The sequence below is a fragment of the Heterocephalus glaber genome, unplaced genomic scaffold (genome assembly GCF_053883595.1).
Source record: "Heterocephalus glaber isolate CG9 unplaced genomic scaffold, H.glaber_assembly_v1.0 deba00001428, whole genome shotgun sequence".
Lineage (NCBI taxonomy): Eukaryota > Metazoa > Chordata > Mammalia > Rodentia > Bathyergidae > Heterocephalus > Heterocephalus glaber.
Window position 1 is genome coordinate 25,545,559 of NW_028258293.1, and position 24,511 is coordinate 25,570,069.

The 24,511-nt window shown below is 40.8% G+C and overlaps 2 protein-coding genes across 3 annotated transcripts; both read left to right on the forward strand.

Annotated features, from left to right (window-relative positions):
* Positions 1-431: 431 nt before the first annotated feature.
* LOC101714021 (olfactory receptor 51G2) lies at positions 432-1,373 on the forward strand. Its single transcript, XM_004863346.1, has one exon. The coding sequence runs from the start codon at positions 432-434 to the stop codon at positions 1,371-1,373; it is 942 nt and encodes a 313-aa protein (XP_004863403.1).
* Positions 1,374-8,384: 7,011 nt separating this feature from the next.
* On the forward strand, positions 8,385-18,230 carry LOC147828027 (protein FAM170A-like). Of its 2 annotated transcripts, none has more exons than XM_087211836.1 (4): positions 8,385-8,922; positions 11,067-11,191; positions 13,631-13,762; positions 16,461-18,230. In XM_087211836.1, the coding sequence occupies exons 2-4, from the start codon at positions 11,113-11,115 to the stop codon at positions 17,123-17,125; spliced, it is 876 nt and encodes a 291-aa protein (XP_087067962.1). In that variant the 5' UTR covers positions 8,385-8,922; positions 11,067-11,112; the 3' UTR covers positions 17,126-18,230. The 2 variants fall into 2 exon arrangements, with proteins under 2 accessions (XP_087067962.1, XP_087067963.1); XM_087211837.1 differs by lacking the exon at positions 8,385-8,922 and adding an exon at positions 8,931-10,544.
* The last annotated feature ends 6,281 nt before the right edge of the window (positions 18,231-24,511 follow it).

Here is a 24,511-nt window from a genome sequence, read left to right on the forward strand (position 1 = left end):
AAAGGATATCTTGAGACTAAGAGCTCAAGACCAACTTGGGTAAAATACTGAGACACAGACTCAAAACATATCCAGAGAGCAGAGAGAAAGGGGTGTTGGTTGATGCAGAAGCCATAGCAGACCCAAAAATATAGCCCTTATGTAAAATACTCAGCTCAAAAATGTGGCTCTTACAAGTTGCACAATCTTAGAAAATCACTTTAAAATTCCATGTCTTTGTTTCTTATTGAAATTCTGAGACTATATATATCAAAAATATGTTGAGAGGAAGCCAGGACAAGAGTTAAACAGCCTCTTGGAGGAGCACTACAGTACAGGTCTATTTGTTTTTAACTTGTTTTCTTTCAATTGCTAGGTGTGATCAACAGCCTTTCCACAATTCATCTCAAGATTTTGGAGGGAATCCAACTGATCCCTTCTCTCTACATACAATGACACTTGGATCCCTGGGTAACAGCAGCGGCATGTCCTCTACATTTCTACTGAGTGGTGTTCCTGGGCAGGAGCACATGCACATCTGGATCTCCATCCCATTGTGCTTCATGTACCTGGTTTCCATCCTGGGAAACTGCATAATTCTTTTCATCATTAAAACAGAGCCCTCGCTCCATGAGCCTATGTACCTCTTCCTGTCAATGCTAGCTCTGACTGACCTGGGTCTATCCCTCTGTACCCTCCCTACAGTGCTGAGCATTTTTTGGGTTGGGGCACGAGATATTGGCCATGATGCCTGTTTTGCCCAGCTCTTTTTCATTCATTGTTTGTCCTTCCTGGAGTCCTCTGTGCTACTGTCTATGGCCTTTGACCGTTTTGTGGCCATTTGTCACCCCTTGCACTATGCTTCCATTCTCACCAATACAGTCATTGGCAGAATTGGTCTAGCTTCTCTGGGCCGAAGTGTAGCACTCATTTTCCCACTGCCTTTTATGCTGAGAAGATTTCCCTACTGTGGCTCCCCAGTGCTGTCACATTCCTACTGTCTCCACCAAGAAGTGATGAAATTGGCCTGTGCAGACATCAAGGCCAATAGCATCTATGGCATGTTTGTCATTGTTTCCACAGTGGGTGTGGACTCACTGCTCATCCTCCTCTCCTATGCCTTGATCCTGCACACTGTTCTATCCATCACCTCCAGGTCTGACAGATTTAAAGCTCTTAACACTTGTGTTTCCCACATCTGTGCTGTCCTTCTCTTCTACACTCCCATGATTGGCTTGTCTGTCATTCATCGCTTTGGGAAGGAGGCACCTCATTTAGTCCAGGTGGTCATGGGCTTCGTGTATCTTCTAGTTCCTCCTGTGATGAACCCCATTGTCTACAGTGTAAAGACCAAACACATCCGAGATCGGGTAACCCATGCCTTTTGTCACTAAAGAGGTCAAGTCTTGGAGATACTACCTCTTTAAATGTACTCTTTGTTACCTACCTTTATATCATGCATGTGTAAAATAGAGGAGACTGTTTTTTACTCAATAAACAATCCAAAATCTTGTCACTCCCCATCAAGAAAGAGAGTCTATTTCTTCTTCCACTATAACTAAAACTTGTAACTGCCTCAATGAATTGAAGGTTGTGGAAATGACCCTGTTTTTCTTTTGAGTAAGGCTCTCTCTCTCTCTTTCTTCTCCAATATATTCCATCTCTGTTTCTATCTCACTCATTGCTGCTTTGGAACCCAGCTACCATACTGATAGGAAGCCTAGACCACCTGGGAAAACCCAGCTAAGGGTTGAGCATTAACTGAGACATTACCAACCACTAGCAAGGGAACAAACCTTCACAGTACTCCATCCCCTATCTTTATAGCCTTTCAAATGGTCACTCAGTGAAGCAGTCAATCCTACTCTGAACCCCATCCAAATGCAGATTTGTAAGCCATGCCCAGAGGGAGATGTGACTACAGAAGAGTGGCCACGGAGCTGTAATATAATATTGCTGGCTTTAAAGAAGAAGGAAGGGATCCATTGGCCAAGAAATGCTGGTGATTTCTGCAAGCTGGGAAAACCCAGGAAATGGATTCAGTTGTTTTTTTCCTCCAAAAAGAAACACAGGCATACCAGCCCATGTTGTGATTATGTCCCAGTGAGACCTGTGTAAGAATTTTAATCTATAGAACTGTAAAATAATAAATCTGTAATGTTTTAAGCTACTAAATTTATGATCATTTATAATTCATTGTTTCAAAACTAATACAACACTGTTGACAGAAAACACATCATAAGCAACAGTTTAGGTGTAAGGTGATAGGTCCCCCACTACCTCAGCAGCTATTATGTATAGTAGCTGCCCTCTTCCTATGGTGCCTTGCCCCCTCCCCTGTGTGACATCATGCCAAGATGGTTGCTCCCACCAAAGAATAAACCCTTCTTCCCAGCATGCCCCTGTTCCCACCTAGAAAGTAACCTAATACCCACTCACCTCCTACCACCTAGTGACATCACCGGCTCCTCCATTCCCTAGTCAGTATCTCACTCAACCCCACCTCAACCCCTACAAACCCCACCCCAGTCTCTATAAAAGACTCTCCCTGCCCCAGCCATATTGCTTTTGTCTCTCCTTTGTTCAGAGACAGCCCAGCAGATCTATTTCCCTAATAAAGGCTTCTTGTGGCCTGGTCTGGTCTTGGTTTTCGGCCCTTTTACCTGACACTGAGAGGAACAAAATCTTTATCTGCATAGTTCCTCATTGTTCTAGGATTTTTTGCTGCTGCTGCCCTCTGAGTCAAATGTTACATTTGTTTCTCCCGATGTACTGAATTCTCTGTCCTGAGTCATCTGTTATATTTGTTTCTCCCAATGTACTGAATAAAGGTTTGGCAAGCCCTGGGGCTTTTGTCTTTGCAACCCAGAGCGTCATTGATCAGCTCAGCTTCTTCTCTAAGTCTCATTTTTTCTATCTTTTTTTTTTTAAGTTCTTTTATTGGTACATTTTAGGTATTCAATTCATTTACATCTATCATTGGGTGTTTGTACCTGTACATGATATATCTTCATTCTTATCTTTTTGTCTAGTAAATTGATTTGCCTTGTGCTGTCATGGCTTGCAGGAGGCTAGGACTTACTGCATAGGTTCTAGTAAGGTCCCCTTTCCTTGTTACCTTACATTTGAGGTTTAGACAAAGTCAATACCATGAACCAGGGGGCTCATCTGCAGAGAGGTGATAGTAGATGCTGCTATAGTTGGGTGTCTTTTGAGTGGAGATTGCTGAAAGAAAAGAAGAGAATCAAAGCCTGGGGGTAGCACTCCCATGGGGTGGCACTGAAGACAGAGGAGGGGAGAATTTGAGGTTAACAGAAGTAGATATTGTACTGTGAGTTTAAAAGAATTAAAAAGGTACTACAATATGTTATGGTTTATATGTAGATGTCCCTCCCCCTCAAGAACCTCATGTGCTCATAGGCAGGGCTTTTTGAAGGTGATTAGGTTATGGAGACTTATAGCTGTCTTGCTGTTAGGAGGTGGGCTCTTGTCAAAAGAGGTGGCTCACTGGGGATGTTGCTTGCAAGGTTTCATCTCCCTTCCCTGCTCCTCTCTTGATCTCTCTGCTTCCTGTACACTATTTTATGAGCAATTCTCCTCTGCCATGACCCTGTGCCATTGCCATCCTGCCTTGAAGTTAGCCAACCATGCACTTAAATGAACCTCTCCTCCTTTAAATTTCCAATATCAGGTATTGTTCCTCAGTGACAAGAAAGTGACTAAGACAAATGAAAGAACAACAACAGAAGAGAGAGCCTGGAACTATACTCTGACATTAGATGTCTTAAGTTTACCCTGTGTAAGTCACAAAGTGAACCTGAGGCAATCACACAGGAGGGAAACATTATTGACACAAACTCACAGAATTGTCAAAAAGCCTTGGTCTTATGGTCTACATCCCTGGGACACATTCATGAAGGATATTTTATTCAGAAGAATTCATGGACAGGACAGGGAAGGTAGCCACACAGATTACCCTCATGTATATACACAGATCCCAAGGTAGTTTTATAAAGCACTTGGAGAGTATAAAATCATCTTGTAATACTACTGAATGACTGCCATGGGAGTGTTCTTAGACAGCCTTGCTGGAAGAAATACAGAGATAATTTCCCTAAAGAAAGCTGCATAGTGACTCCCCACAGGAAGACACCATGAGAAATAGGCCAGTGTGTTCCAGTTCTGTTGATTTCTGTTCTTTCGGTTTATTGAAAATTAAGGCATGAAAATCTTATATCTCATCAGATAGAGAAGTTGAAACTACTGTTATTTTCAATTTAACTTGTACCCAAAAGAGCACACATTGGCCTAGAAACCTCCCTTCAGCAATCACTCTTCTTCCTGCCTCAACTCAGGCAGATTAAACATCCTGGCTTCTCCTTCTGTATCTTGGATGGGCCATGCAGAGATGGTTTGTGTATATTTCTACAAAGGGTCAGTAAGGTGAGGCACCCATTTTGTGCTAGACTTAGAGCTTTGTGGATCACCACTAGAGAAAGTAATCCTGAAGTGGAGACATGTTTCTGATTACATTATTTGAACATGTTTATCAAGCCTGCACTTCATGAAGCATAAAGTAGCCAGTATTTTTCAATTAAATGAGTCAATAATTTTATTTTTGCTAAGATCAACTTTGTCATTCCTGTTATTTGTAACTGAGACCTAAATAATATGATTTTTACTTTTTCTTCCTGATTCAAATTTTCTAGTCTATCTTTCATTGCAAGTTTGCCAATGATGTCTTTCTAAACCATAAATGCAATAACATTAGTATCTCACTTAAATACTTCTCCATATTTTTTAGTAATTACTAAATTAAGTCCACATTTTCTTAAGTGTTATTTTTGTTTTTTCAGTTCATGGGGTTGAACTCAGGACCTTGTGCTTGTGAGGAAGGTGCAGTGCCACCGAGCTAAATCCCTGGGCCCCTTAGATCATATATGAAGTCTCATGTCACTGTCAGAGCACTCGTCTGGTACTTCCCTCCCCTTCTCTTAAACTCTAGTTTTATGTGCTCTTTCATTTTAAAGAGTTGCATTTGTTTTTTTCTCTAAATTCATCCTTTTATCATGCTATTTTAATCTTTCATTTTAATGGTTTGTTTTAACCTCCAGTTGGTAATTTTGTATTGTGAACTCATCTTCAACAGAGGTGTTTTTCCCTATGGAAGCTTTACATGTAAGGTTATAGACACTTCTTTTGATGGTTGTATTTTAACTATTGTGAGTGTTTGGGGGATAGAACTATCATTTATATTGGCTTCTTTGCTTGGAGTTCTTTCACAGTGGGAATAATCGTAAGTTTTGACTATACCTAGTCATGAAACATAGAGTGCTTCTTGATAATGACTATTTTCTACCCATGCACTGTCTTAATGGCAGAAAATTTCCTCTTGCTTTTCTAGGAGGTTCATATTATGGAAGCCATTTGAAGCTCTGGTATTACGAAAGGCTTTCTGTTCCAAATACCTCTTTCCTTGGTTGGCCAAAGACCATGTTCTCTGTTCTCTGCAGGCATTAAAATCCTACACTTTGGGCTCTAGGGTTAACAATGCTTGTCTGATACCCCAAGGGCTACAGCAATATCAGAGCCTCCTAACTCTCTAGCTCTGAGCTCCTTCTTTATTTCTGCCATGTGACATTCTCTGTTCTTCTTTTTCTTCTTGTTCTTGTTCAATAAGTAATGCTTAGTGACCAGATCACATTTCTCTACTTTAAAAAAAAAATTTTCCAAAAGAAATGTGAAAGGCTTTCTCAAGTGGTTCAGTTAAATCAAAAACATTACATATGTGTTGAACCCTAATCTACTGGAATCTTTTCAATAAGGCAAAAAGAACAATTTTGTGATGTTTATTCTTGATAATTGATGTTGATTTAATGAAATCATCAATTTTTTCCCTAAAGGCTTGTATACCACGTAATTTAAAGTCTATAATTAGATCAAAATTGATGTCATATTTAATAATTGATAGTTTCTGGAATTTATTCTCTTTTTTTGAATTCAGAAACAAAATGCTTCCATGTTTCACTGCTGCTTAATACCACTGATGTGACAGAAATGACAGTGCTCTGGCAGTGAGGAGATAGATCATGGTTTTGCCCCAGATTTGCCCCTAGCTCATTGAGTAACCTCAAGAAAGTTGCTTGACTCATTTGTAAAAATTTGGAGTTTGGACTATGACCTTTAAAAGTGCTTCCTACTTATTTTCTTTAATATATTTACTCTTTTGATAATACAATACATATATTCTTTTGATTTAATATAGTCTTATGATGAATTGCTTCCTTTATTAATAATATGTGTACCACAATGAAAACCAGTTCAATATCCAGGTTATTTCATTTCCTCTCCTTCTTCCTTAAAAATATCTTTACTGAACTATAATTTGCATACCATAAAATTCATTCAGGGTAGCACTGAGTGGCTTCGGGCATTTTAACAGAGTTGTTCAACAATGACCACAATCTAAGTTTAGAACACTTTCAACCCTTGTTCTTAAATGGACTCAAGCAGCTTACTCAGGGGTCTGTACATGCTGGAAGGATAAAGATTCCCTTCTTTTTTTTTTTTCAAGGAACAAATTTGAAGTTTAAAGTTTCCTAGAATCAAATTATAATGGAACTACAATATACCAAAACCTATGGGGCACAACAAAAACGCTTCTAAGAGCAAAGTTTAAACTGTGAATGCCCACATTAGAAAAAGAGCAGTGCATAATAAATAACATAAAGATGCATCTGAAAGTCCTAAAAACTGAACAGTAATCCAAATCCAAAATTGGAGAAGGAAATATATGATAAAGATCAGAGCAGGAATTAATGCAATTGAGACATACAAAAGGAAAAACCATAAAAAGGACCAATGAATCACAGCTGATTCTTTGAAATGGCAAACCCAATTGGTAAATACTTAGCCTAACTTACCAAAAGTGGAAAGAAAATATTTACATCAATGGAATTAAAAATGAAAAAGATAAAATTACCATAATCATTGCAGAAATCCAGAGGATTATAAGAAACTTTTTGAAATCAAATATTCCAATATATTGGAGAATCTAGAAGAATTGAATAAATTAATGCACACATAAGAATTACAAAAAATTAACCAAGAAGGTAGAAAAACCCTGAACAAACAGTTAAAAGGTGACAAAATCGAGGCAGTAATAAAATCCATCCCAATTAACAAAAACCCAGCGTTTTATCTTGACTTCCAGGAAGATCTACTGCCAACATTCAAACTCTTCCATGAGATTGAAAGGAAGAGAACATTGCAATATCATTTCTTAAATCTAACATTTCTATGACACCAAAACAGACAAAATTACAGGCTAATATCATTAATGAGTGTAGTTGTGAAAATCATCACAAAGATGCTTGTAGCTACATTGTGTTTTTTTGGTACCAGGGATCGAACTCAGGACCTTGCACTTGGGAGGCAGCCACAGTGCCACTGAGCTAAATCCTCAGCCTCACAAAGATGCTTGTAAACAAAATACAACAAATCATTGAAAAGATCACTCAACATATGTAAATCAACAAATGTAAAATACCACGTAAACAGACGGGCAAAAGTCACACAATCACTTCAATAGGTGCAGAAAAGGCCTCTGACAAAATCCAAACATCCCTTTGTGATAAAAAAAAAAAAACCTTGATGAAAATATCTATACAAAGATCTTTACCTCGAACTGATAGAAGCCATTTAGGACAAACCTACTGTCAATATTTTAGCATTTTAGTTTTCAGAGCTCTGAATTTTTCATATTTATTTCTTTACGTTGCCTTATCATCCCTGTCTTGGAATTCTTGCTTACTGACTGTAACTGCCAAAGTTTTATTTATCTTTTGTCTTCTTGGTTTTTTGAGACAGGGTCACATTTTGTAGTTCAGGCTGTCAATGTACTGACCGTTGTCCAGGCTGGTCTCAAACTCTCAACCATTGTCCTGCCTCGGCCTCCTGAGTCTTGGGGTTACAGGCATGAACCACCATGCCCAGCTGTTGTCAAGGTTTTATAGCATAAATAGTCTTGTGTAATTGTTCTGTCCCTTGGTTAATGTTTAATTTCAAAGTGAAGTTTTTATTTCATTCTACTTTGTTTAATTCAATGTTTCATAGTAGCTGTGACATTTTTCCTTTTTTATTCACCTTTTGCTTTCTATTCTTATACTACTGTATTTTACTATAGAATCTGTGATTCTCTCCGACTTTATCTTGGTAGGCTAGGCCAGAAATGCGCCCTTTCTTTCCTTCACTCCACAAAATGTCAGTCTCCTACTTGCAGAAACATATGGATATGCTACTTTGTATATTAATCAAAGAACGTGTGAAAGTGAAAGATTATCCTGGGCTCTCTGGGTGACAGACTGGAGATGTGACAGTATAAGCACAGGTTAGAGTGATGCTCCTTGAAGAAAGGGAAGAATAGATGAGGATTGCATGCAGCTTCTGAAACCTAGAAACCTCTGCCCCTGGAAAATGATAACCACAGAGAGAAGTGATAGGGTAAAGGAGGCTGAAGGAGGATAAGCCACTGCCTGGGAGTCATGGTAATTAATTACTAGAGAAGAAACAGTTTGACCTTAAAAGATGCGGTATGTTCTACACACAATGGAAGGTAAAATAACGCTGTCTCAGAGTTCAAACTCTACAGGACACAGAAGTTCCAAAAGACAGACTGGGGGCTGGCACAAAATCATGAAGCATGAGACTGTCAGCCACAAGAACAGAATTCCTAGTCCCGGGCGCAGCGCGAGCAGCCTGGCGGCGCGGACCCAGGCGCGGACGTGGAGACGCAGCGGCCGGGGCCGGGCATGGGGCGGCCGGAGGGCGCCTTGGGCGGGCGGCCTGACGGCGGCAGGATGCGCTCCGAGGGCGCGGCCCCCGGGCCGACAGCGCCGCTGTGCGGGGCTCTGAGCCTGGTGCTGGGCGCGCTGCTGGGCAGAGGTGAGCGGGGCGCGGGTGCGGAGGGAAGGGGACCCAAAAGCGGGCGCGGAGAGAGCCCCACAGCCGATGCGGTGGGAACCGCGTCGGGCCGTGTCCACCCAGCGCGCCTCTGCGGAAGGCAGGACGGGTGGGCCCGGGGCTGGGAAAGTTAGCCAGGTCCGGACCCCCCAGCCCACCCAGAGCACCCCGTCCTGAGGGCTGCTGCGGGCGAGGAGGGGGCGTGGCTGGGCACTGGGCGCTGTCCGGGCCCCGGGCGCCCGCCGGCCCGCACCGTCACGACTGGAGCTGTGTGTTGTAGTCCTGCGCCCCTCTCCTCCGCGCTGTGCGCGCCGCATCAGCTCAGGCGAAGCGGCTTGGGGTGCGGGACGCAGACCCGGCCCTCGGCGTTCCCTTTCGGCAACCACCGGGTCCCAGGACCCACGCTGCTTCGTCGCGCCCCTCGCCGGGACCCCAGGGGCTCTCCGCAGGGGCCCCAAATGTGGGCCCCTGTGTTTGGGGGCGCGCGAGGGGAGGCCAGTGCTGGTCTTGCTCCCGAAGGGCCTCCCCCAGCTGAGTCCCTGGAGAGCTTCCCCTGGGTCGCCTCGCCCGAGCCGCAAGGATGACGACTCTGCCTGGGGTTTGAGGCATGCATGCGCGGGACCTGAATTGGGGCGCCCAGAGGCCCTCCACAGGTCCTGTTGTCCTCACCACCGCCACTCCGAGGCTACGCCTGGGGGCGGGGCGGGAGGTGCGGTCCCTGCGGAGCCTAGGAGCAGCTGCCCGGGCCGGGCGCGGTCGGGCAGTGCGGGGAGCGGTGTCCCCTCGCTGACGCCGCGCTGGCTGGGGTCTCGGTCGGGTGAAGGCCGAATGCGCGCGTGTGTCCTGAGCCTCCGTGCAGCAGGGCGGGCTGCGCACAGCCGGGGACTCTGAGTGAGCAGAGAAACCTCAAATCCATCCGACGCAAACCGCGATCTCCCTCCGGACTGGAGCTCCGGGCTGGGCTGGAAATGCATAGGGAGAGACAAGTTGCCAATTGGTGTTAAAAAGTAGGGCTTGCTTTTCAGAAGTCTTTATGCACCGTCTGAGATTGCAGAGAAATCTGCCTCCCTGGAGGGGCCGCCTCCCACCCCCCGCCCCGGGCAAGTTTGTGTTGTGGACTCGTAAGGTGGCTTCTCCGCGTGTGGGCTGCTGTTTTATTTAAAAGCAAAAACGTCCAGGAGCCGCTGCCTGGAATCTGCTGTTGGCCCTTGGAGGGTTTTCAGGGCTCAGCTTCCTGGTAGTAAAGTGTCCATTTGAAATCCCTTCCCAGTGTAGCTCCCCCTGATGCTAAACTGACTCAGTGACTGGGAAACACTGGTCGGGGGGCAGCCCTCCTGCTGGTCCTCAGTCCTCCAGAGGAAGTAATCCCGGGAGGGAGGAAGCTGAATGAATGTGCCTCTCCAAAAAAAAAAAAAAAAAAAAAAAGAACAGAATTCCTGATGAAGACCAGGTTTGGTGTAGTCAAAACTGAGTCTCTCTCCCAGCTATCATGGAAGTGAAGGAGAAGAGTGGCAAAGGAGACAGGTTGGATTGGGAAGATACATGAGAATGTACACAGTAGCAGGAGAAATTTAATAAGTGCTGGAATTGTTTGGATTTATGAGGTACTCTCAAATATGCACCTCTATTATAATATGTATCTGACGTGTATTTCCAAATAACTTCAATAGTAATACTATGATGTAATATTTACTAATTTCCATGATAGAAGCATGGTTCTAAGCCTAATCCTCTCTGGTCCTGCCATATCCTTGGGGTTGGGAAGATTCAGAAGTACAGTATCCCTAGACACATCAAAGGATTTCCTTTGTTTAATCAATATCATCTGTTACACTTTGGGTATGAAAGTTCAAGTCAGTGACAGATGAACGTAGGCAATAGATTAAGCAATCCTGGAGTGCTGTGAATACTGGTGGGGTCCTGGAACACCGTGGATGTCATCAATAGGTCGTAGAACCCTGCTGAGGCCTTAGTGGTAACTGGTATCATACCAACCAGGGTATCATACTGAGTGAGCGTTACAAAGGACAGTGATCTAGTGAACAGATAGTGTCTTATTTGCTTTTGGCGGGGGGGGGGGTAATACATTTAATTTCTTATCTTTACTAATAATTCTCTGAGAACAGTCTCAGACTCTTACTTGATATCAGCAATTCTGCGAAGAGTTGAACCATGAAACATAAAGAGAAGAAAAAACACCAGCAGAAGAAACCCTTAAAACAACCTGTGAAAAAGTCAAGGGGTACAAGAGGTATGTATTAGCATATTCTCGAGGAATAGGGAACCAGGAACTGACTTCTAAAAACAGGGAAAAGAGTGGACTTCTAGTTTGTGGTGGAGGACCCGAGGAGAGAAAGATGAAGAAAAGAAGTGACCGAAACAGGGAAGGAGAGAGATATGTATGCCTTCACAAAGGCTCATGTAGTCTGGGAGTAAAGGGAAGGTTCAGATGATCCAGGTCTTGTCACTGTGCCTTAGGCTTGGGGCTGCCAATTCAGTCACTCTGGGTCACTCTCATCCTTTGTCCAGACTATTTTTTTTCTTTAAAAAATGTGTTTTCTGCCATTTGACTTTTTCCTAAGGGCACCGGGAAAGTAAATGAAATTTAAGTTTTCATAGTACTTTTTCCCTTTTGATGAAGAAACTGGTTCATAGAACTGAAGAAAACATTTTTTAAAATAAGTTGAAATGGTGTACAAAAATGACTGTGAAGTCACAAATAATTATTTACTCAGGAGTAAAAAGCTAGTTTTGTTTCAGACTATGAAGATATGTCTCCAGAACTTTAAAATTCATTTTATTGGTACAGTGTAGGTATACATAATGATCATATTCATCACAGGCAATTTGTACCTGTACATAATATATCTTGATTTTTTTCCCATTCCCCTCCCCTGCCTTCAACCCTTCTTCCTCTCCTTACTTACAAAGGTTTATTACCATTTTATCTTTCTTTTCTCATATTTTTTCTTTTCCCTTTCTTCCTTTCCTCCTTCCACCTCACTAGCTCCTCTTTTGTACAATTTCTTCCTATTTCACGATATTTATAATACATTTTGGTCCTTATTTACACTTTCAGTTTCTCGCACTAGAGAGACAATGTGATATTTATACCTTTGTGTCCATTTCACTTAAGAGTATGCTCTCAAGGTGCATCCATTTACCTAGAAATGCTTTTAGTTTAACCTGCTTTATGGCTGAGTAGTATCTCATTATATAAAAATGCCACATCTTTTTTATTCAGTCATCAGTTGATGGGCAATTTGGTTGTTTCCAAAATTTAGGTATTACAAACTATAGCACCACAGACATAGGTGCACATATATATGGCTGCAGTATGATGCTTTTAGTTCTTTTGCAAAGATACCCAGAAAGGGAATAGCTGGGTCAAATGAGACCTCTAATCCTAGTTTTGTTTTGTTTTGTTTTTCTAATCCTAGTTTTTTGAGGAATCTCCACACCGATTTCCACAGTGGTTACATGCCCACTAACAGAGGAAAAGGGTTCCTTTTTCCCCACAGCCCTACCAACATTTGTTGTTGGTTCATTCCTTAATAATAGCCATTCTTTCCAGGACTTCTTTGTGAAATGTAAGAAATACACATGCACACACATAAACATGCATGTACCATTTAACCATGAATTATGAAATAAGAGATAGTATTTGGCTATTTATGGAAAAATTAGAAACTAGCAGTTGTGTTACCTTGGAGATTAACAGTAAACAAATAGCTATTATGAGGGAGGACCTCCATTCAGTCGTGGGCGGGGACAGATTGGAGCCACACCCAACATTCCAAAGAGTAGCTCACATTTTTGAGAACAGTCTGATACTTCAATAGATTTTCAGATTTCTTTTTTTTCTGTTGGTCCTTTGTACAGAGGCCCAGAGGAGTGTTCTTGTCTTTATTTCACTTTCAGTTACATCAGTATATATTCAAACATGTCAAGTGTAAGCCATGAAATATGAAAAGCACATACCCATACTTACTCATACACACAAAAAATACAAAAATAAACCAAAGCAGGATAAATACTATCATCTAACATAATTGTCCACTTACTGTATACCAAGTCTGATTATTTGCCTCTCAAAAACACCTTACAACCTGACTTCACTAGAAGATTCCAAGCTCTAATAACTACTACACATAGAATCAACTGCTAGCATGTTGATGAGCAGGTCAACAGGACAGTTGCCCTCAGTGAACTAATTCATGGGCTGAGAAAAATACTGTCATCATTAACACATCTTTCGCAGAGACCCAGGGCTAGTCAACTTTTTCCAGTCGACTGATTTCCTAGTCGACTGGAAAAGCAGACTACATGGAGAGAGACAGAGGCTTCTATGGCCACAGAAGTGGCATTTGTCACTTTTCATTTTCTTTGGTAGGAAATACAATCAAGCTCAATAACTAGAATACAGTGTTCTGTCCAATTTGAAAGGTGGAAGCAAGCAGTTTCTGCACCAATGAAACTTTGTGCAAATGTAATGATCTGTAACAAGTACTGACAAAATAAATACTGCTCTACATTTAAAATTTTACTAATAGGAGCCGTATTGTTTACCCTTGAGGATGGAGGCAAAGTGTATTCAGTGAACATGTAAATAGTAGACTCATTATATGTTTTATAATAGATACACATAAACACCAAAATAGAACTGTATCTTTTTTATTTCATTTCTCAGGAAAGTTGGATTTACAAGATGTTGTGCAGGGTAGAGCCAAGGTGCTGGCCCATACTCAAGGCCACAAAGTGGCGGACAGTTCTTCCTCACCCTCAGAGGACTTCTCTTATAAAGACAAATTCTTGGATGCAGGTATGGAAGGGGAGTACAGAAGGGGAGCTGGGGTCTAGGAATATCTCAGAATTGAGTTGAATAGTTCTGAATATCAGTTGATACAAGGGTACTCAGCCAGAAAGAAACTGAAAATAATCAGCAGTGGAAGCAATAAATGTCAAAGGGAAAACACAAGAGAGGACTTCAGGAAGCCCAGGATCATTGGAGGACTGGGCCCTGCTCAGGAAATAGTAGGAGAGTGCCCGGGAGGATAAGAGTATGATCAGATTCACATAGGAACAGTATGTCAGTAGGAACTAGAGAAAAGCATGGTAGACTGTCAGGAAAGAAGAAGCCCAGAATAATAGGGTCCTCAAAAGATCTTACTTAAAACACATTAAAAAGATAGCCAGTCCGAGAACACAGCACATCCACTTATTGTCCTAGCCAATATTCACACATGTGTTCCTACACAAACCCATCAGCATTGCTTATTTTTCTCATTTTCTTATAATCTTTCACATGCACATGAATTCAATAGTTTCACTTTTTTGACCCTACCATGCAAATAGTAATAATTACTCTGACTTCTAGATGACCTTAGAAGCCAGGAGCCAGTCAGGAGATAAATTTGTGTAAATAGAAGTGCAAAATATATACTTTTTGTCTGGATCATTTTTGCTCATCCTTATATTTATGAATGTTATCCATGTGGCATATGATTACAGTGTATATTGTCATTACTCCCTATATTCCATTACATGGAGAAAAAATTTATTCATTGATTATACTTTGCTGGGCATTATGAACAGGAACAGGACCATAAGAAGATCATGAATATTTAATTTCTTCAAACACAAAAATTTACCAAATCTTTTGTTTGAGATTGAGAATCTCTAGGAAGTAAGATGTAGACAAAGTATGAAATATGTAGAAGGCGGCAAGCGATATGAAACAGTACCAAGTTTGAGGGGCATAAGGCACCTTGAGGGCAGGATCCCTGTAGAAACACAGAGGACTGAAGTGCAGCAGTTCCTGCCCAAGTAAGACAACACTGTTCAAGACGCAGTAAGTATTCCTGGGAGAGGACACTGGACAAGATGGCTTTGGAGAATAGCAGAGGGTGAGCAGAATGGAATCAGCTATTTCAGGTATAATCTCTTGATTACTCTGCTCCCATTTTACAGACAAGTTCATTCTCAAAGGTCTGAGGTAGAACAGAGGTGGAGCAGACCCTGTTTGTTCAACAACTGAATAAATGACCACTTTTCTCCAAAACTGCCCAGGTTCTGTTTCCAAAACTCACCATGTTCATTTTCCTAACTCCCAAAAGTTTATTTGAAAAATGAAGGGTGAAGGGGTGAGGGAAAAACTACCCAACCCCATTCACTTCCTTTACATACATGAAAGGTCTTCAGGGAAGAGGGATGAACACTGACTCCTCTGGGGAGGGGCAGATAGGAAATCTGCCTTCTAGAGGAGGACAGAGTTCCTCAGCACACATTTTCATGTGAACACTGGGGCCACTGTGGGTGAGGCAGTGGCCTATGTGATGTGCAGGAGGTGGGATCAGAGTCTTCCCCCTCAGATCAGTGTATAAACTCAGCTCACACTCACATGTCACACTCCTTTGTACTAAGTACAGACCATTTCTCCTCCTTTTTATCTTTCTCATAAATATCTCCTCTCTCCCTATTTTCCCAGTATCAGCGTTACATAGGTACAGCCTTATGCCCACATTCCAGAAGTCATTCTCAGACTCACCCACCATTTTACACCTTAATCCTGTAAATAACTTCATATCACCTGACACAGATAAACTATTACCTCACATAGATAACCTGTTTTAATTTCATAATGCTACTAGTAGACAAAATACTAGAAAACTCTTGTGCCCTTCTAATATGTATATGTTCTCACACAAAAGTCACTTCTTCCACCACGCCTTCAGCCCTTCACAGAGCTGCATGTGCTGAGGTCATAAACACTTCCTCCAACATGTAAGGCTATTTATTGTCACACCATCTACCAATATCCACAATGAAATCACATGTGCTATCTCATACAGTATCAGACACACACACGCACACAGACACAGCACTATCTGCTTTTGCCAGTACCAGACAGTCACCAAAGGTATACCAGAATATATGTCTGTATACATACATATACAGACTCTGCCCCAAAAATGTATACACACTTCAGGAAAAGAAAAACTTGTATAAATATTTTAATACTGCATTTATTGAGATACAATGAGATTAATGCAAGTTATCTTTGGGCACTACAATTACAAGAGGTGCTCAAAGTTGAGCCCATTAGCAGAGAACTGCTGCTTGGGTGACCTTGGTCATTGAGATTGCTACATACTTGTTTTCAATTTCTTCCCTAAGAGCTGACAATGTAGTGGATTTCCTGCAATCTACAGCATCCTCTATGGTGCCCCATATTTGGGTAATTGAAAAACATACTATTTTTCTTTTGGCAGACTCTGTATATGTATGTATACACACACACATGTACATGTCTATATACGTGTGTGTATGTACGTATATAATTTATAGTAGTTGCCTTACACAACTCATTTTCCACATAGGATTACAAAGCATGTACATTACATGACACAAACCACACACAAAATATGACCCCACCCCAGGACATTTTCATGGCCATCTTATCTCATTATTTTTGAAGCTTTCTTTTCCAAATACCAACATACTACCTCAATATGTTCCAGGTCCTGGATCCTGCAAGAGGCTTTTAAATCAAGATTTGATGGAGAAGGAGAATTTCTCCTCCATGGCACATTCTCATTTACCTTCCTCCTTGGCCAATAACCCCCTAGAGTCTGCAACATCTACTGAAAAGAAAAGAGTCCTGAATGTCTACTATCAGCCTGTCCCAATGAAAAGGGGTACGGCTTCCTTGGGGGATACAGAAGATGATTTGGAGCCCCCCACAAAGATGACAAGAATAGCAAGAATGACCTTTCCTGAGAAGATCCCTTCAAAAGCCAGCCTCTCTTCTGTGTGCCTAAGAGATGTCCTAACTGACAGTGAAAATGGCCTGCCCGGGGAAGGGCAAGAGGAAAGGGAAGAGGCTGAGAATCTGGCCCGGGATTCGGTGCTGGAGGACCTGTACAGTGGCTTCAGGTGCATGGGCTGCGACCAGGTCTTCCCCAATATGCGGATGCTTAAGAAACACCTGGAGGATGGGGTTGAGGGTGGTGCTTCATGCCTTAGTCTTGCATTTGCCAAACTAAGGAACAAAATGAAGCAAAGCAAGAGAATCACAGAGGGGGAGGATGGGAATATGACAACATCTGGAGGTGATATGGAGACACTTGTGATGTTCTTGTTACTTGTGGCTTTTTGTTTTTTCTTTTACTATTACAATAAATAGAAATTAAATCATATGTTTCCGGAAGTAATAAATTAGAGACAATAACACAAGAGGACACCAGAAAACTTTTCCATCCACAAAATAGCAGAAAAAATAAGCATCTTCACAAGCTAAGCCTTTGGTTAGTTTTTTTCTTTCCGTCTCTGTTCTCTCACCCACATCAGCCTGCTGTTTCCAGAATGGGTCTCAAGGTTTGTATTTACCTTTGGTTTATTATTTATTTTCATTAGTACATGTTGGTAGTGCATAAAGTTTACAGACCTGGGGAGCAATTGGTACAGGTACGTAACACATCTTACACTTCCTTTTTATCATCCCCTTTCCCTCTCCTCCCACCCCCACCCTCTCCGTCTTTTGATCTTTTCCCTGTTTAGAAAGATTTATCCCTCTTCTTCCTATCACCTATCTTTATTTTGCTCTTTATTTATACTTTGGGTTTCTCGTACAAAAAACAAATCCATGTGATATGTAAGCTTATGTGTCTGATTTATCTCACTGAACATTATGGTCTCAAGATGCTTTAATTTTTTTTTCACAAATGACTCAAGTTTATCATTCCTTATGGTAGAGTAGTACTCAATTGTGTTTAAAAACCACATTTAATTTATCTATTCTTCTGTTGATGGACATATGGGCTACTTCCAATGTTTAGCTATTATGAATTGTGTTGCTGTATACATGGGTCTGCATGGGTCACTGTAATGTCTTTGACTCTTTGCGAAGACATCTAGAAGGGGAATAGCTGGATCAAGTAGAATTTCTAGTTTCAGTTTTGTGAGGAATCTCCATACTAGTTTTCAGCCCACTTGTCTCTGCCGGATATAGGCCACAGGCCAGGGGTTCATGTGGGCTGTTAGATTCAATGTCGTTTGTCATAGAAAAAGATTCCCTTCTTTCAACTGTTTTTTCCATTACTAGGATGTGTTGTCCATTCAGAAGCACAGCTAGTACTTAGAGTAGCACTAGTTTGCTTAGGATGAATACAAGCTTTTGTAAATGCCTACCGTCCTTTGCATGTATTCACCCAATACTATTTCTCAGTATTCTCCCAGGTTGGCAGAAATTACATGACTTTTGCAGTAGCCTAAAAAATGGAATCTTGTTACTAAGTTACTTTTCTTCATTCTTCAATAAAAACACACTTATATTTCTGAATTTGTGGATTAATATTTCTTAAACCTACTATATACCAGACTCTGGGGGCTCAAGGATGAATAAAATGGGCAGAGTTCAATTGTTGGGGCACTTACAGTTTAGTCTGGGGAGCAGACAAGCAGGAAACCATGATTTAACAATATAATTTCAGCTAGAGATAAGCACTGTGAAGAAAGTTAAATAGGGTCATGTGCTATTGTGACCAAGCGGTTTATAATTATATAATTCAGAAACATATTCATATCTATTATCTCAGACAGCTGTTTGCAACCTCTCTGTGACATACAAAAGGCACATGTTATTATAATTACCATTTGATTTGACACGTGAGAAATGAAGGTACAGAGAGGTTGAATGACTTAAAAAAAGTCACCCAGCCAGTGATTGAGAAAGCTAGTAAGATTTGGTTTTGGTGCGTGAATGCAAACAAAGATGCTTTCAACCATGTTGGGTGGAAAAGAGAATTAGTCGCTCAAAGTATGGTGTGTCTATCTCATGGAATAGCATGTTATCATTGTAAAATATAATTATGGATACTGATGTTTATAACATTAAGGGAAAAATGTGAAATTACATGTATGCCATGTAAAAATAAAAGTGACTATGTGGGTGAAGATAGGAAAGTGACATGCAGAAAAGAGTGCTTACACGAGGGATATTTGTTTTTGTTTTTGCTTTCCTAGATTTTAATTAAAATAATAGTTTTTACCTAAAATAAAGATAGTAGTTAAATTATTTTGACACTTTGGCTATACCATTACTAGTAAACTATAGAGTTTCTATAAAAATAAATGACATGCCAGACACACATAGATTATCTATTAATCTATCGACATATATAGGTTTGTGATATATCTATAGATCAGATAGATATCTTTGTGTGTATCTATAATGTCATTTTAACATTTGTAGGAGGAACAAAAACTTCTGTTGAATATGAAGGCCATAGAGGGCAAAGGGTCAGTTACTTGATTCTTGAAAGATGAGAGCTTATGGAAGGCTAACCTCATAATAGAGAAATCACCTGGCTCAGAAAACACTGGAAGGCTCCATATTTTCTCACAGACAAAGAAATATGAATGGGAAATTCTGTCTGAATAGGATATGCCTGCTTCTTGAAGAACCCTGGAGGTTATTCAATCAATCTAGGTCCATGGAACACAAGTCTTTTCGTCTGAAGTTTCTTAGTTGGCCTCATTGGCAAAACTGTGAGTGTGATGAGAGTTGGAGTTCTGAGAGGACACAAGCCAATGGCACACACACTGAGTAATTTGAGAAATTTTGGATACAAGAATAACTTTCAAAGTTGGGGTAGAGTTTAGGGAACCCATCAGAGAAGAGTGTCTAGGACAGTGGTGTGGGACCAGTCACAAAGGATCAGGAGCCCCTGAGGAGAGGACTACCCCTTAGACATGGGATGATTACCCTACCCAGAAAGAGGGGAGTTGGGAATTAAATAACATCCCTTCAAGCCCCTATCAGCCAATAGAAAGAAAGTAAGGAAATCCCTTGGTGTAAGCCTTGCAAGGTATGGAACAGGTTCGAGGAGAGGGGATGTTGAAGGGCAGAGGGAAGACAGTGAAGGAGTGCAGGAGGTTTTATCCTGGCTTCTTCTGCCTTCCTCACACTTTCCCACTATTACTGGGGACCTGGTGGTGCAGAAGGAAAAACAAGGACTACAAAGATCTAGAGCCCAATACTCAAAAATTCAAAATTTTTGAGACCTTTATGATATAAAGGACTTAATTTCTCTGAATCTCTGGCATTTGTGTCTAGTAGAGAGTACAGAGTCTGGACCCAGGCTGAATTTAAATCTTGACTTTGTAACCTACTGTTATCTTGTGCCTCAAGTTTTGGGTTTTTTTCTTTAATTCCATATAAAAACAAAGCACTTAAGAGTATCTAATAAGTATTAACAATCTGGCCTATAAATGGGGTTATAGTATGTATTTCTTAGCTTTGTTATGAGAATTAAATAAAACACATGAGAAGGCATTTGTTGTAGTCAGGGTTTGCAAGGGAAATAAATTTAATACAGGACACATAATTTATAGGATTATTTTCTGATATTCACCCAAAAAGTCAAATGCAAAGGAATTCAAGAGATCTAGCCACTCACTAGAGACTCAAAGAATCCAGCCAAGGGCCTGCATCCCACAGCAGTGTCCTGCACGAGTCCAGCTGAAGGCCTAGAGTCCAAGGCAAAGTCCTCCATGAATCCAGCCAGAGGCCTAGAGCCCACGGCAATGTCTCCTGCTTGTCTGTATCAAGGATCTGCATGGAGAAGGCCCAAAGGCCAGTGGTGGTAGCTAGAAAGCCTGCCATCAGGATGAAGGATTTGTGCCACCAGGCTGAGGGATCTACACTGGAGCCAGGAAGTGATGCTCACAGCAAAGACTTCCCAGTGACAGCAAGGACTGAGCTCCTCCTATGATGAGAGGACAACCAAGTTTGGATCAAGAAAACCACCCTTGGCAAACTTCTCCAAGAAAATCAACAGCCCACAATCTTCCCCTCCAGGTCTCTTTTCATGTAGTTGGCAATAATCCTCAGGTGGGTCTTCCGTGCCCAGACCACACTGACTCAGTTAAGCTGGGTGTTCCAAGTTGACCATTAGTTAATCCACTAAGCATCAAAGACTATAGAACACCATACAAAGGCACCAGCACCATAGGCTCCTACTTTCCCTTTTTCTATTGTTCTCCCCTCCTTCCTTCTTTTATCCATTAAGTAAATAAAATCATTCTAGAGCCGGGGACTGTCCTTAGCACTGAAGAGGCAGTAGGGAACAAGTAGATAAGGTCCCTGCATTTCTGGAATTCACATGTAATGGGGACCTGTGGATAATGAGTAAACAACCAAATCAATGCAGAAGGTAATGTTCAGCGGTGGAGAAAACCAGCATGAAGAAAACTAGGTTACAGAACAACAGTGGACATTTGGGTATAGGAAAGACTTAGTGTCATCAGAGCAGATGTGCCAGGAGAAAAAACTTGAGTTGACACATGAATGGCAAGAAAGATTTGGGCATGGGAAGATTGATGGTGAGGGCGTGTGGGGCAAGGAGAGTCCAGGCCAAGGAAACAGAAGTACAGAAGTGCAAAGACTCTATCTAACACAAGGAGCAAACAGTATGCTCAAGAACAGGGAGAAGAAGAGTGTGCCTGCAGCTTGGTAGGGGATGAGATTGGAGTTGCAAATGTAAGGTGCCAAGCAATGGTGTAGCATGGTCCGAATCTTTCTTATATACTATAAGATGGCTACGAAGATTGAGATGGTACAAGGATGGCATCTCATACCGCATTGCTCTATCCATTCTAAGAAAAGAGCCATTGCCGAGGGCTGAGATAATAGGGGAAATGTTGTCCAAGAAGAAAACTCTGGAGCCAGGAAGAAGGAAAATTTGGGGAGGTCTAATTATTTTGGGTTCATTTATTCTAGATAGTAGTCTTCTGTCCAAGGTGTAGCTAACAAAACATTTTTCACGTTCTGTAGGTTGTCTCTTCACTCTGTTGGTTATTTCCTTTGCTGTGCAAGGGAATAATAATTAACTAATTAATTTTCTATGATCCCATTTGTTGTCTATTTATGTTAATTTTTGCACAATTGGGGCCCTGTTCAGAAAGTCCCTGCCTTTGCCTATAACTTCAAGGTTTTACCTATTTATCTGGTAGTAAGTTAAGTGTTTTTGTTTTAATATTTAGATCTTTGATCCATTTTAATTTTAGTACATGGTGAGAGACATAGGTCTAGATTCAGTCTTCTGCATGTACATATAGCCAATTTTCCCAGCACCATGTGCTAAAGAGGCTGTCTTTCCTCCAGCATATATTTTTGACCCCTTTGTCAAAGATCATGTGCTGTGCCTGGAGTTGTCTCTGCATTCTCTATTCCGTTCCATTGAGTCATGTGTCTGTTGTTGTAATAGTATCATGCTGTTTTTATCACTGTGCTTTGTAATATAACTTGAATCCTGGGATTGTGAGGCCTCCTGCTTTGTTCTTGTTACTCAGGGTTGCTTTTGCTATTTTGGGTCTCTTCTGGCTCCATATAAATTTTAGACATTTTTTTTTAGTTCTTCAAGAAATGCTGTGGGTATTTTGATTGAGATTGCATTAAAACTGTATGTCAGTTTTAGAAATACAGCCATTTTTACAATATTCTGCCTGCTCTGGAACATGGGATATAGAACCTGCAGAATGAAAGACCCAGTCAAAAAATAGGTGACTGAAATGAATAGACACTTCTTTGAAGAAGAAATACAAATGGGCCATAAATACATGAAAAATGTTCAACATCACTGGCCACTAGAAAGTGCAAATTAAAACAACATTGAGATTTCCTCAGTAAGAATGACAATAATCAAGAAATCAAATATTAACAAATGCTGGCAAGGCTGTGGTGAAAGAGGAACACTTCTACATTGTTTGTGGGAATGCAAACTAGTACAATCACTATGGAAATCAGTATGGAGATTCCTAAAAAAACCTAAAACTTGAAATTCCATTTGACCCAGCTACATTCCCCTACTAGGAATTTTCAAAACAGAGTTAATGACATCATATTACAGTGATATACGCATACTGATGTTTATAGCAACACAATTCATGACAGCTAAATCTTGGAAGCAGCCAATGCCTATAACAGATGAATAAAGGAAAGGTGGTAGTTATACAAAATGGAGTATTACTCTGCCATAAAGAAGGGTAAGTTTGAGTCATTTGTAGGAAGATGGATGCACCTTGAAACTATAGCATTCAATGAAGTAAATCAGATACAAATACCATATGGTTTCCCTTATATGAGAAATATGAATAAGAGCAAACTAGAAGATAAAAGGAAACAAGGATATAGATCTACTGTAAATGGGAAGGGGACTAATAACTGGAGGAAGGAGGAAAGGTAGGAGGTGAAGGGGACATAAAAAAGAATTAAGATGTGTAATGTATATGTGTCAAATACAATAAAAGTAGTCATGTATCACAAATATGTACTAATAAATAATTTTTTTAAAAAAGAGGAAAATGACATAGGCAGAAATCTGGAAGCAGGAAATCACAGTATGAGGTGAACAGCATTTGGATGCAGAGGTGGGAGTGCATAGAAAATTTTCAAAACAGAGAGAAATAATCAGGTCACCAGTATTGAGGATAGGTACTTGGATCTGGTTCTCGGATCCAGGAAGCAGATTTTCATGGCTGGCCCTTACCTAATCTCCTTGTGCACATGCCATGGATACAGTAGTGACTAGGATAGCTACTGGGATATTAGGCTGTGGGACAGAGTTCAGCCTTATATCCATCGGTTCTCTTGACTTCTCTTGCACCCTCAGTTGATCCCATTATGCACCAGTCGCCATTCAAAAAAAGACCTTTAATAAAGACAATGAAGATATTATTGAATAGTAAAAAGAGCTTTGGAATTTAAACCTGGTTCTGTGTTGTATTTAGCATTTCAAGTTTTTGCAAACCACTTATTTTCTCTAAACCACATTGTTCCTATTTGTAAAATGAAGCCCAAATCATCTATTCCCCACAACCAGGGGAAGAACTCAATGACATAATATAGAAAGAACTATATTAAACCTAGCCAGCAAAATAAGCAGCTCAGTTTGCCATCTTCCCTGCTATCTTTCCTGTCAAATGTCCAAAAGCATGTGCTTGTTCTCCGAGCAATGGGAGATGCTTATTTTCCACTGAAGGGACAGGGTCAAACAGTTTAAATGAGAAAACAAAGTCATAAAGCTCACTTTAGCCAGTGAATACTGACCCCTCACAAACACTTTTTAATTCCCAGGTATAGAACAAGCTCTTTAAAAAAAAAAAAAAAAAAAAAAAAAGAGCTCTGCTTTGAATGCCATTTGTGGTCTCTGGGTAGTCAGGCTGAGTACCCCCAGGAACTTACAGAATGACTGAATCTATAAACTTCATAAAACAAATATTTTATGCATTCCAATTGAGTATTTTTACCCTGCTAGCATCTATTTGAAAATTTCAGTAGATTCTCACTGCACAAAATGTTTCATTGCAACTCCAGCTTAGTGGGTTGCTAGAGTGAAAGTGTTCATGATTAATTCTATTCATAAACACACAGGAAAAATAGGGAAAATGCCCTGGTGTACATCGGCATTTTAAATACTGTGACTTTGATTCAATTTAATTATTTTCTCCCCATGGATTTAAAGAGCTTCAAAATCAGGAGTTGCTTCTCATAAGCTTAGTTACTTTCTTC